General features: G+C 42.5%; 1 protein-coding gene and 1 non-coding gene across 4 annotated transcripts; both read right to left on the reverse strand.

Moving 5' to 3' along the window:
• Positions 1-187: 187 nt before the first annotated feature.
• lrp3 (low density lipoprotein receptor-related protein 3) lies at positions 188-11840 on the reverse strand. Of its 3 annotated transcripts, XM_026292957.1 has the most exons (8): positions 11636-11840; positions 8233-8371; positions 7948-8153; positions 6291-6907; positions 5559-6031; positions 4823-4955; positions 3786-4341; positions 188-374 (listed from the first exon to the last, which is right to left on the reverse strand). In XM_026292957.1, the coding sequence occupies exons 1-8, from the start codon at positions 11694-11696 to the stop codon at positions 301-303; spliced, it is 2259 nt and encodes a 752-aa protein (XP_026148742.1). In that variant the 5' UTR covers positions 11697-11840; the 3' UTR covers positions 188-300. The 3 variants fall into 3 exon arrangements, with proteins under 3 accessions (XP_026148742.1, XP_026148740.1, XP_026148739.1); XM_026292955.1 differs by lacking the exon at positions 188-374 and having other exon boundaries at positions 717-4341; positions 8233-8368; XM_026292954.1 differs by lacking the exon at positions 188-374 and having other exon boundaries at positions 717-4341.
• Positions 11841-12710: 870 nt separating this feature from the next.
• Positions 12711-12784, reverse strand: trnat-agu (transfer RNA threonine (anticodon AGU)). The gene has a single exon. It is a non-coding gene; the product is annotated as a tRNA-Thr (tRNA).
• Positions 12785-13233: the final 449 nt, after the last annotated feature.

Raw genomic sequence — 13233 nt, forward strand, 5'->3', positions numbered from 1 at the left:
ATATTTAGCAGCATCTAGTGGGGAGATTGCAGAATAAAACCTGAACATTTCATTGGGACAAATGGTAATGTGGATACCTCTGCATTGCCATCAGACTTTCTAGCTGGCTTTATGGTGTCCAGAATGTTTGCTGTTCTGTAGTGGTGTCAGAATGCTGAGTGTCTATCCACTATAAAGTGCCCTAAAAGCTAACTGTCCAACAGCTTTTCCTTCATGTCTGTTTTCACTTTTTCTATGTGCTTTGTCCCTATATGCCACTGCAATTCAGACCACTTTACTTTCTGCACAGTTTGTTCGTGGTTAGGGGGTCCCCTGACCCTCAGTCTTCATTTGAGGCATTTCAACAATTTGTGTTGAAAAGTCAGTCAAATGACCTGAAAAGACAAAAGAGACAAACTACTAGAAAAACAGGCAAAATGACAAATTCAATCAATAACTACAAAGAGGAACACTAAAAAACCACAAACCAATGCGGAGTGGCCACATAACAACCACACATTACCAAATACTGCAGATACACTACACTACCAGTATTACTTCAGGAATGAAATGCAAAATGACCACAAAGAGTCAAAACACACACAAAGACGAAACAACTGCAAAGAGACAAATTACTGCAGGTAGAGATAAAATGGCCACCATTGTGATTTGTAGTTATTTTGTCAGAATTCTATATTTTGTACACTAATAAAAATAAAATATCACCAGCTCAAAGTTTATTAATTGCAGGCACAGAAAAAAAACAATAGCCAAAAAACAGATATCTGCTATGTGTCATTACAGGGATTTAAAAAGCAAACCCCTGTAATGACATGATGCCATTCTTCTTTCAGTGCAACATATGCAAATGTCTCAAAATAAGTGAAATGCATTACACAACCACAGTATGTGTCCAGCCTTTGATGGGGAAAAAAGCTTCAAAGTTAAATAGCAAGAAGAAGAGGAAATGGTTGAGTAGATCCCGTATATTTGCCTGTGTGGAAACATGTTCAGAACTGACAGATAATCACCTAGCTACATCTGCACTTCTTATATACACAATAAATAAATAAAATTAAATAAGCCTATAAATATACACTTAATTAAGGTCACTGCGAGAAACATTTCCTTTTCCCTAAGTCCAATACAACAATAATCCCAGAGACAACACTCCTGGCAATCAGTGTATAGCAGTGAATTGAACCACACACATTTAACATAAAAACACTGTGTTCAGACACAGTTAAATCTAATCTCTTCAAACATGTAAACCAGAGCTGTAATTCATGAAACTGAGCATGATCATTACAATGACAGAGCATTTCTAATGTGACATGACAACGCTAAGTTCTGTAAAGACATACTTTGTGCAGATATGATTTTTTTTTTCCAAACGGCATCTAACTTTCCACTTTAAGACAAATTAATACCAAAGAAGAAAAAAAAGAGCACTGAAAGTGTAAAACTAGGAACAAGTAAAGTGATTTGTATTTCTTCACACCTCAAGGAAAGGAAAAGGAATCAGAACAGGTGATCACACAGGGGGCACGGACACATCTCTAATGGCACATAATGTAGCAGCGTTAGAACAGAACTAAGAAAGCACACAACAGTAGGATGGCACATTCAGTGCTTAAAAGACAAACAGCAGGAAAAACAATATATTGAGTAGAGAAACCTGACACTGCTGCAAAAACATCAGTCTGGTCATATCTCATGCTCTCCCTGCTTACAGTGGTTGTCAGGGAGAAATGAACTGATTTCTAGAAAACCCAAATGCATACATTCTTCATAAGGCCAACAGGGATTAGCAAAAGGTTACCAGTGTTATACCTTGAGCAGACAAAAACCTTCAGACACTCGAGGTGACCAGGTATAATCAAGTTCATTGCTTGTCAAGGCAGAAAGAGAAATCTAAAATAGGTTTCCAGTGAAGACTGAAAAATAGAGGTCTCTGCTTTAACGTTCATAGAAAATTCCACAGCCACAGCCACAGAAGAAAAAAAAAAAACTAGCAGTCCAGATGTGTGCAGGGACCACTGTACAGTCAGCAGTACTGCAGAGGTACTGCTGGGCTGGAAAGGACTAAAAAAAAAAAAACCAATCAGTGTTGTAAAGTTAAGTTTCTTTTCCTAAACATTTCGTGGACACTGACATAAAATCTTCACTGCACTGAATAAAAATCAGAGCAGACACAGTCAGACTGGGCTTGATTTAAGGAGGTCTCGTACTTGGTACAGTCTTGGTTCACATGTGGCTTATTAAAAGTTAAAAATGTTGAATTGAAAAATCAATTTCATACCAGATCCAAAACATATTGAACTTTTCTATGTTTGCTAAAAGTGGATGGTATTATTGAAGAATAACATTGAGGATACATAGTCAATAAATACTGACAAAGGTTTGGCATAACTGAACCACTGCCTGATTCAATATGTGTTTTTAGGAAAATAATCTTTTTTGCTCTTAGATGAGAAGCATGATATCACTTTCATATAATGTGTTTAAAAGGAAAGTCTGGTGATCTTCTGCATTTGTCTTATTGTCAAAAAATCCCAATGAAAAGACTAAAATCAACAGTTAATCCTAATAGCAAGTACTGCTTCTTATTTACCTTATTCCCCTGACCAATAGGACTACTGAACATGACAAACTTGGTCAATGTAAAACTATTTGATTCAATTTTACATACACAATCCTACAGACTATACCCACTATTGCACCAGTGCACATAACGGAAAACGGTTCCCAACAAATGCACAATGTACCCGTGCATGAGTTAAGTTTTTGGAAAACTACTGCTGTATTAGAAAATCATTTAGCCTTATACAAAAGCTGGTTAAGTCAACAAGTACTGAAAAATTGACAAATGCATTGTTAGTTTTGGCCTTTTCATCTGATTTGATGACAATAATAAAAAAATATGAACTATTATCTGTTAATGTGACAGCCGACCATGAATAAGACCATGAATAGAGGATCACTAATCTAAAGATCATATATAACGATCATGTGTGATCATAAAATAGGCTTTTACGGTTCACAGTACAGCGGTGCATAATGGCTCTGGGTAATGGCATAAAGGCTGCTTTGGCGATATAAAAGCATGTTGCCAATATATTATTGGTACTGATGGACAGAATTAAGTTTGATTTTCAGGAACAGGCTACTGATGATGAACAGGTTAAACAGGGAAGTCTCATTGCATTTAATTGTGGAAGTCAACATTAAGCTCCTGTATGAGTTTCACAGAACTTTGTAACACAGACCATAAGCACTACTAATGCTGGTTTTAATAATCTCACTAAGGAAAAGTCTGCATGTGGATGATTTTGTGCATATGCAGATCCATTCAAAGTCTGGTACTGTATCTCGTCCATGCGGTGGGCTAAGGTCTGACTTCTGGATGTGGTGGGAACACATTTCAAGGACACTTTAGCAGAGCAGATATTGCCGACACAGAGTGAGGTGATGGAGAATATTTTCCTAAACTCTTCAGCATGGCGTTGTCTCCCTCCCTGAATCTCCTCCCTCATCACTGAGGGTCCTGTTGAACCTGTAAAACCTGCTTCTGCTCTCCTTCCTTCTCTCATCCCTGCTTTTTCTTTCCCTAACTGGCACTTCCACAGTAAAGTTGCTGTCACTGTCCTCTGCTTCCACAGAAAATGACAAGGGCTCCATGGATGAAGCCACCTCTGCACCCTGAGGGTGAAGCAGGGTTGTTGGTGTCTGGGAGCTGGTGGGAAATACAGGGGGCGAGACAGGGGACAAGGGCCCTAGAGGAGAGTATCGTCTCAAGGAAATACCTGTCAGGTTAACTGCAAGCTCCAGAATCATTTTCTTGCGGGGATGACACAGGGGTAGAGACGCTTCTGGAGCTGTGAGAGGAAGTCTGCTTGGGGCTGAAGAGTCACTATGTTCAGGGGTGGGAGGCTCCGATGGTGGAGCCCTGGTGCTTTCCCTGCTGACAGGTGACAGCTCCTCCTCTTCTGGACTGTCCACAGACTGGTAGGATAGAGGTGATGCAGGGCTTTCAGGCATGCAGGGCTGCAGGTCCAAGGTGGCTGAGCAGCATGAGCCAGGCATACCCACTACATCAACCTCATCCCCCAGCTGATCCCTGGCCCTGGCCTGAAGCCCCTGTTCTCCCACCGTTCGGTAGCTGTGGAGCCCCAGTGTGATCTGTGTGGCTCCGGGGGGATCCAGCAGAGGGGCGAGGCCCCTGGATCTTCCTCTGCTTCTGAATAGACGATTCCACAGATGCCCGAGACGTCGTCGGGCAGTAGAGGAGGTTGAACGCCGTGATGAGTGACGTCTGATCTGTCTGTGCATCGCCAAGCGCAGGTTCTGTAACACAGACGCCTGGAGGTGGGGCAGGGCAGAAACAGAAAACTTATAATTCTGTTTCTACTAATATACATTTTACCTGAAAAAGTGGCCCCCAACAGACCTATTTCTGTCCAGGTGCAAAGCTAGCAGCCGTGTAAATGTGAGTTCAACCTCACTAAATGCTTAAAGCAATACACATGTGGTTAACGTAGCTCAGCATGAAGATGTAGAGAAACTGGAGCTTTCCAAAGGTAACCCCTAAGCTCTCTACACACTCACTACTTCCACATTACATCTGATTTATTTATGGGTGCAGTGACTTCCCTGAAGCTAGAGCCAGCAGAGTTTGCCATTGAAGCACTAAACCAGACTAACTGACTGCTATAGCTTCATATTTACATCGAGGTGTGACACTGTTTCCTGAAATACAAATTCATCTCATAAAGAAACTGTCCGGATCAGCTGCTGCATTTCAATGATGCTCCACAGTGTATAATTATGTGTTATGCGTTACCTGGGTGGGGTTGTATACTGGGAAATCCTCCACAGGAGGGATGAGACCCTGGGCGATCAGCTGACCATAAGAGGGAGGAGCCTCCCTCTGAACAAACTCTGCCTCCATACGAGTCATCTGTGTCTCAAATGCTCTACAGGGCAGGACAGACAAAAAGGAGAGAAGCCAGAGAGCAGGACAGTAGGATATTGAGCATGAGAAGAAAGAATGGAAGTGTCAGTAGTTTTTTGAAGGTTTGAAAAATGTTAAATAGTGTTATATTCTTTTCTACACTCCAATGCACTAAAAGCATTTTACACTATTATTGCAGTCACACACACCAATGGAAGAGCCACCAGGAGCAACTTGGGGCTCAGCCTCTTGCCCTGGAGGAGCCAGGGAATAAAACCAATAATCTTCAGTTAATGGACAAGCCGCTCTAGATCCTGAGCCACAGCTGATCTGACTAAAGACAATTCAGAGTTTGTAGCATCTGTGTCATCAACACCATCTATAAGATACGGTTTCACATCTTTCACTCAAACTAGATCATGACACTTTCTAAGTGTGTTACTCTGAGACAGACAAACTACCAGTTAAAAGTTTGGACACACTTTCTCATTCAATTCAGAGGTCAAGTGTGGAGGAAACGCTTTCTCTAGTAGTTTAATTCAAACTAAGTGCTGACTAAATCGAAAGGGAAAAAAAACAAATAAAAGCAGTAACACATGCTGACTAAAGAAGGAGAGGGCCCCACCTGTATTCTCTGCTTCTGAGTGAGTGAAGTTTGAGGGCACAGCCGAGGGCAATGACCAGCAGGAGACTACAAACCAGACTGCCGATCAGGGCTGCAGTTATCACTTTCCTGGGCACGGCTGCCAGGCAGTCCTTTTCATCGCTCCCGTCTAAGCAGTCCTCCTGGCCATCACATCGCCAGGTCTCAAAGATACACAGGTTAGTCCCACAGTGGAAGTTTCCAGGTTGGCAGTCATAGCAGTTCTTTTCATCAGACCCATCTGGGCACCTCTTCTGGTTGTTACATCGCTCAGCGAGTGTGTAGCACACTCCAGTACCACCCTCACAGGGGAACTCCCCATCTGGGCACATAGGGCAGGCTTCCTCGTCACGGCCAGAGGGGCAATGCCAGTAGCCGTCGCAGCGCTGGCGTTCAGAATAGCAGCCCTGATCGCTGCCACAGGGATGCTCGCCAGGAAAACAGTAACCTTTGACCTGGGAGGGTGGAGGAATAATCACTGTCACTGTTTAAATGCTGAAAGGGCGATTTGTATTCTGGTTCGTTAATTGTGTTCTCTGGATCAATAGAATAGCTGCTGTCTCTATCAAATAGACTACTGGGAAAAGTGTGGACTCCTTCAAGACAGATGGAAAAAAAACCATTAAACTTTTTACTATTGACAGATGGATGATAGACTGAAATAAATTAATGATTTTATTTCTTTGGAAAAACAGCATTCTTAAATTGCAATACCTGGTATGTGGCATTGAAACCATGGCCAGGGCTGTGAGGCTGAGCAGTGTACAATACACTCATCTGTCCCCGGCTTGACTCCAGCAGGGCCGGGCGCCTGTTGTTATGATATGACAACGCCTGTAAGAGATGCTCTGCACGCTGCAGCGGGCCATCATAAACATGCAGCGAGTCTCTGGGCCCAAGCTGCAGGTCCAGCTGCAGCACGATGGGCTTGGGGTCCTGAGTGTCCAGCAACCAGGAACACCTGAGTTCTGTTACACCACTCCTGTTAGACCGGAAAAAATCTGGGGATGCAAAGGAGCCATAGAAGTTCCCCAGACGTTTGCCACAGGTGGTGTCGGGACAGCCAAGCTCATCAGTGCCATCAGGACAGTCCCTGGCGCCATTGCAGCGCAGAGCAGCGGGCAGACAGCGGGTGGACTGGGCCTCAGTGCACGGCAGGGAGCCAAAGGGGCAGAGGCTGTGCTGGGCCTCAGTGGGAGGAGGAGAGCAGCTGCGTTCGTCGGTGGCATCACCGCATTCATCCTGGCCGTTGCACTTCCAGGAGCGAGGAAGACACTTTCCATTCCCACACAGAAACTCATCTGGCTGACAGCTGCTCTGACCCAGGTGTCCTACAGAAGAGAGAAACTAAAACTCAAGAGAAAGATTCTAACATAACACACACTGACATGTTAGCATTTAGCTGAGTGAACCAACTCAATGTATTTTCACTTCTAGACCACACACAGCTATTACACACATTATGATTAGTCTTTTGTGATGTCTCCCCCAAACATACACACAGTTACTTAAACAAACCCATATCCCAGACAATCAGAACCAGGATTTTGTACATTCCTAATAAAGCAGATGCAAATGCCTTGAACAAGAAATTACTCCAAAAAATCATTTGGATATCCTGTAAGGCCAACGACTACCTAATGGCTTTTTGTTTTTTCTGCACAATCCGGTTTCTCAACCCCTCTTGTTATTTTAACACTCTGTCTGAATTACTATACATCCTGAAACAGTGGCCCTTATTTGTAATTTGTTGGCCCATACACGACTGACAGCATAAATGTGTTCATGTACTGAAGAAAAGAACATTACAACTATGTGTCTAATAATACAGCTGAGCCACCCGTAACACCCTGTGGCCACGAGTGCTTGCTCTCAGGGCAGAGGTCTAATAGACTAATAGAGTTGATATGCTCCAAACTGCAGCATGGATCTTTGTGATTTCATAATGGACCAAACCTAACTCATATTCTGTTACATTCTGACAAGGGATTTGAGCAACCACCATAAGGGGAACTAAGACCTAAAGCTGTCTACTCTCATGGGGGATCTGCTGGAGCCCATCCTGGCTCCCTTTCAGGTGGAAGGCAGGGGCTTCAGGGTGACCTACAACTATGATATTTCTAGGTAACACAACAGCAACAAAAATACTGCTATAATAAGCCAGAGGGACTAAGAAGTATTAGAATTCAGTATGCCATTAAAGGCCACAACACTCAAAGATCTGGTCATTTTTTTAAGTTGTTACTGACAAGTTTACATTTTAGGTTTCAAATAATTTATATTTTACACCTTATAAAACAACAAATTTGTATTCATTCAGGTTAAGAATTGGACAAAACATAGCCTCAATATTTTCCCTCATCCTGTTTACCTCTGATGTAAGAGAGACGAAAGCCCTGGGCTTGCCCAGAACTGTTGGCCTGGGAGTGGAAATAGAGCCAAACACTCCCCCTGGTGGAGATGAAGGGTGGAGGCAGCACGGAGCCACACAGCTTAGATTCCCCATTCCAAGAAGGAGTCAGCAGGAGCCAGTCTCCCAAACAGTTTCCTGACTCCGCCAAGTCAAAGTTACGGAAACTAGAGCAAAGTGTGATCAGGTGATTACTCAACAATAATGTTCTGTGTATGTGTGTGTTTGTGAGGCTGGTGATTCTACCTGATGGTAATGACCTCTCCCTGACCTCCCTGGATATGCCAGCTGCAGTTGACTCCAGCAGGGTAGTTTAAAGGCCAGGATGGACTGTAGATCACACCCCTCCGCTCTGTATGCACCTCCACCCGCCCACCGCAGCCTGCTGGATGACAGAGAGGCACGGGAAGATGGGAACACACATTAGTGAGGTTGGTCTTAGCAATTCATCTGCAGATGCTTACATCACCATCAAAAACACTGACCTGCATGATGTACTACAATTTTACACTGCTCTGTCTTTTTTTGTGGATTAAAAGACATTTGCTATTTCCGACAGTACGATGGTGTTGAAATAAACCACAGTGATAAGAAAAACACGTCCATGTGTCTCACTATGTTTTTGACAACAATGGAGCTCTTCGACAGATATGAATAAGTTAAATAACACTTTAGTTAAGCAGAACATCACCAGACTTTGCAAATCTCATCTGTAAACCTTCGACATTTCTCTTAAGTTTTGTAACTGTAAAGAATCGTTGTCATCTTAAAGTCTAAAGGGAGAAACTTCACTACTTACCATCTGTTCTTTTATTCATGACAAACTAAGAATTATGCATGCTCAGCAGGGTCCATACTGCTGTTGCCAGAACACTACACACTCACACACCACTTACTTAATCAGCCTGGCTGGTTCCTTCACTCAAACTTTAGTGCAGAATTTGTCATGGCCTTAGCATACCAATAGCAGGAAGAGTAACGCATTAAAGGCCACATTTCTGTTGCATTCTACAAATAAACATGTAATGTTTTATGGGATTCTCACTTTTTGATTAGTGCAAAAACTGCAAAACGGTGCCTCAACAAGACAAATGACCTTTGCACAATTTAGGGGAGCTAAAACAGTCACAAGGGGGCTAAAACAGAAGCAGCAGCAGGTCAAACTAGCAGCCAAGGCAACAGCATCGCTTGCTGCCATCGCAACATTGCTCCAGGGAACAACACACAGTGTGAGGCAGCCAAGTAGAGCACTGGGAATAAGACACAAACCTCTATGTCATGTAAAGGCTATGAATCCTATTGAATCCTACTGAAATCCATCAGGATGAAGGTTTAGATTACCAACAGAGAGATGGCCTTAAACTGTGATGTAAACAACACAAACGAAGGGATTTTATTGTCTTTCTTCTGCTGAGAACATGGATATAGAGCAATATGTTTAGTGTTTAATCATCTCATTATGGCTAAATGCCACTGTAGGAATGAAACACATGCAAGTGGAACCTATCTAACAAACCTCTTAATTAAGCAGAACCACAGATACAGAACATTAGTCGAACATCAACACAGAGAGTCTGCTCGGTTCTGCTGAGTGTGTGTGTTTGTTTCAAGCTTTCTTGATGAATCACTGAAGTCAGCAGAGTGAATCAGTGGGCAGGGAGAGGAATCATTTAGAGCGCAGGGATAGATATCGACTGCCTGGACATGGCCGGCTAAACACTCACATACACCACACTGGACCACGCAATGTAAAGCCTGTACAGCATCACATTTTGCTGCAGTGATTATGTGAGTTTTTAATCAGAGTTGTGATTGTTTCTGCTAAAGTTGATGTATTCAATTCAATTGAAATGACTATATATGGTCAGGTTGGACTAATCTGTGCCAGCTAAATGTTGATCACTGACCTTGTTTACATGCACCATGAGAGCTTGGGTTGTGTGAACTGCTGGATTTTTTTTTTTCCTGCAGCCTATGCACAAATGCAATTATTTTAACTTTGACCTGATTTACTGCAGTAATCCATTTTTGTGTGTGTACTTTACTGGCTGTTGTGTGTGTACATATGACTGGTTGCCATTTGTTGTTTTTTGTCTCACACCAATTATATTTAAATGTTCTGTGTTTCCCACTGACCCAGGCAGAAGGCACAAGCTGAAACAAATGGTCTAAAAATAACATCTAAACTACAACTGTTGCTGGAGTTTTGCCCTGTTCAGGTTGTTTTTCCTTCTCCGTGCACTTTGGCCGTGGGTAAAGTTGTGCCAGACATTTCTACTCGTTCTACTCTCTTACCGCAGGCGTGTCCAAATGTTTCAAATCAGATCAACAGAAACACTTACTGCACAAGTTCCTCAGCCCACAGCAGCCTCCAGAATCCACTGCAGCTATACGCAACATGTTGAGCTTTCAAGACACGTTGCAAATATGGTCATAAACCTAAAGCAGTGAGTTCAGCTGCCCCCAAGTGAATCAAAAACAGTCAAAGGATTTTTACTAGAAAGAAGACGCTGATGTATGCCACTGCGTTAATAAAGTCATGTTTTTAGGTCAAATGTTAAGTAATGCAGTAGAGTAGAGATATGAAGAAACAAACTAAAAAAAACAGTAAATAGCAGAACCTCTAAACTGTATTTACACTGAAACTGAGTACGTTCCTCCATGACAGTAAAAATTACCTTAACTTTTCTGAACTACATTGACAAGGACTGTAATGATTCATTCATGTTGTTCATCTAAAAACAAAATTAAAGAAAATGACTCCACTTCAGCTCTTAAAGTGTGTCTAAAGAAATCATCAATTACACAGATACTGGGAGTCTCTGTAATAAACTTCAGGGTGTCTGCTTTCTTAGTGTGTGTGAATTCGACCTGTACTTTGTGTAAAAAGTGCTTGGTCAAACAAGTCCTGACGTGTTTGAGACAGTGTGTGCTAAACGGGGTGTGTAAAAGCTGCTTGTTCTCTAGAAAAAAACCCCGACTCACACTCACACACACACACACACACACACACACACACACCCTCACACACACACACACACATCTTAAAACCTATGAGAATGTGACCTGGAGGATGGGTTGACAGCCTTCTTTGTGTCAGTGCCATTAAAGAGCAGCATATGATAATAAAGAGATGGGAGGAGGGAGGAGGGAGCGCGGGGCTGCCTGCCTGCAGAGAAGCAGTGATGTAATGCTGATAGCGGCATCACATTCGTGAAAAAGCATCCATGTTTCCACACTAGCCCCTGATCATTTAGCCACCACAGATCAATACCCCCGCAGCTTTCTGCAAAATGATAGCCTCATCTTCTCACTCCATCCGATCACAACAATGAAAACACGTTTTGCTCACCCACCGTATCACTTTATCAGCGTGGCACAGACAGCAGCGAGCAAAATAACACCCACTACTCTCCGGGTGTGAACATCGCCTTCAGGAGGTCTCAGTTATGTGCTGAAGATATCAGGGGCTTTTCAAAACTACAGGATCAGAAGAAATAAAACATCGGCTCATTGAATTTCCCTGGATATTGCGCATCGCTTTCATACCGTCACCTTTTCATTAGCAGTGACACAGATCTATAAGCAGAGGTGTACATATATCTCCATTTAATTATCAGAGCAGCGTAGATGTATTGTTGTGTCTCACCTGCACACAGCACAGCAGAGCGGAACCACAGCAGTCCCAGCAGCAGCTCCGTCAGTCCCATGGTCCGGCGGGGACTTTATTATCTCGGACACGATTTCCACTGATCGTTTGGCATCTGTGTCCTCCAGCGACGCTCCCGCATCTGTTTTCAACTCAGACACGCCGTACACACCGAAAGGTTCTCACTGTGAAAAGGCATTGCAGCTACAGCCAACACACAAGGCTCCCTGCAGCAAACCACACCATTTCCGGCTATCGCCTCCAAAATAAAAGCCATAGCCGGTCGTTCACTTGTAGCATTTCGAGCAAAACAGCAAATATGTTAAAGATACACTGTATTCATACATATACCTGGGTTATTTTTTGAATAAAAAACGCAACAAATCGCTAGGAAAATACCAAGATATAGGTAGGTCCATCTGGGACCTACATTAACTATATGACATGGACAAACGCTAGCACTAACGGCGGCAAAAATGTTTAAAAAGGCAAGCTTAAAAGCTTAATCCCAAGATATGCGTCACTTTGTCTCTAAAGCTATGGAGTACGGTGGTTTTTAAGATCAAAAATACCGAGTACTGCAGGTCTTATTCTGAAGACACATGTCTAACTTCCGCTCTGATGGTGACTGTTCAGCTTGTCGCTCCTAATAAAACAAAGTGGTCTATATTATTGTTTGTTTGTAGGTCTTCTTTCTTTCACACACTAGAATTGGATGTAACAAAGAGTTGAATAGAAACCCGTAAATATAAATGACACCAGAGAGGTGTTTTATTGAAAGTATATCTCAGATACTGTTGCTTTCTGAATTGTCTCCATTCTCTCTATTGTACTGACGACTTCTGGGTCCGATAAATAGTTTCACTGCCGCCCTCATGAGGTCAGATTGGTGTACCGCACATCTTCGTCACTTAAATAAATATACAGATCATTTGCATTACATTAGCGCATTTTCACGTAAACCACAGTTTCCAGAAGAAAAAAAAATGTCACAGTCGCCTTTAATAACAGTCTACCGACAGATTAACTAAGGCTAGTGCATGGATTAACACAAACTAAAGAAAATAGCGCAAAAAGGCACCGCTGGGATTCGAACCCAGGATCTCCTGTTTACTAGACAGGCGCTTTAACCAACTAAGCCACGGCGCCGCTGCTAACCTTCGCTGAAAAAAGACTTTATAAAGAGTGCTACCGCTATCTATGAGCTCCTGTTTTATCACACATTCTTAGTAACACCACTTACTGCTCTGATGTTTTGATCCCACAACAGTTTGATGCCACTGTGTGGTTAGAATACAGAAGGCTCTTTGTTTATGATAAATTCTTTCTATGTGTAGGAGCTAGAGGACATGCTGCCCTCACGGTCAGAGCCACCCATCATCACCGGAGACACTGAGGAGGTCGACCTGCAGGACACCTGGCTGTTTTAAACCTAACGAGGTTTTTGTAAGAAACATATGTTCATCAAGCGTTAAGTAAATGTATAATCCTCTAATACATGAATTATTTTAAAATCCATATTTTTTTTATTGATTGTTCTTTATTATTCTTTATTAAGTGAGATTTAAATCAGTTTGTTGTATTTTTTAATTATTTTA

This window comes from Mastacembelus armatus, chromosome 3, assembly GCF_900324485.2.
Source record: "Mastacembelus armatus chromosome 3, fMasArm1.2, whole genome shotgun sequence".
Lineage (NCBI taxonomy): Eukaryota > Metazoa > Chordata > Actinopteri > Synbranchiformes > Mastacembelidae > Mastacembelus > Mastacembelus armatus.

Coding starts and splice junctions, on each gene's coding strand:
- lrp3 (XM_026292954.1), bottom strand. CDS start 11,696: ATGGGACTGACGGAGCTGCTGCTGGGACTGCTGTGGTTCCGCTCTGCT. Junction 6,032..6,290: donor GTTTCAATGCCACATACCAG/GTATTGCAATTT, acceptor CCACCCTCCCAG/GTCAAAGGTTACTGTTTTCC. Junction 4,342..4,822: donor CAGTATACAACCCCACCCAG/GTAACGCATAAC, acceptor CCCCACCTCCAG/GCGTCTGTGTTACAGAACCT.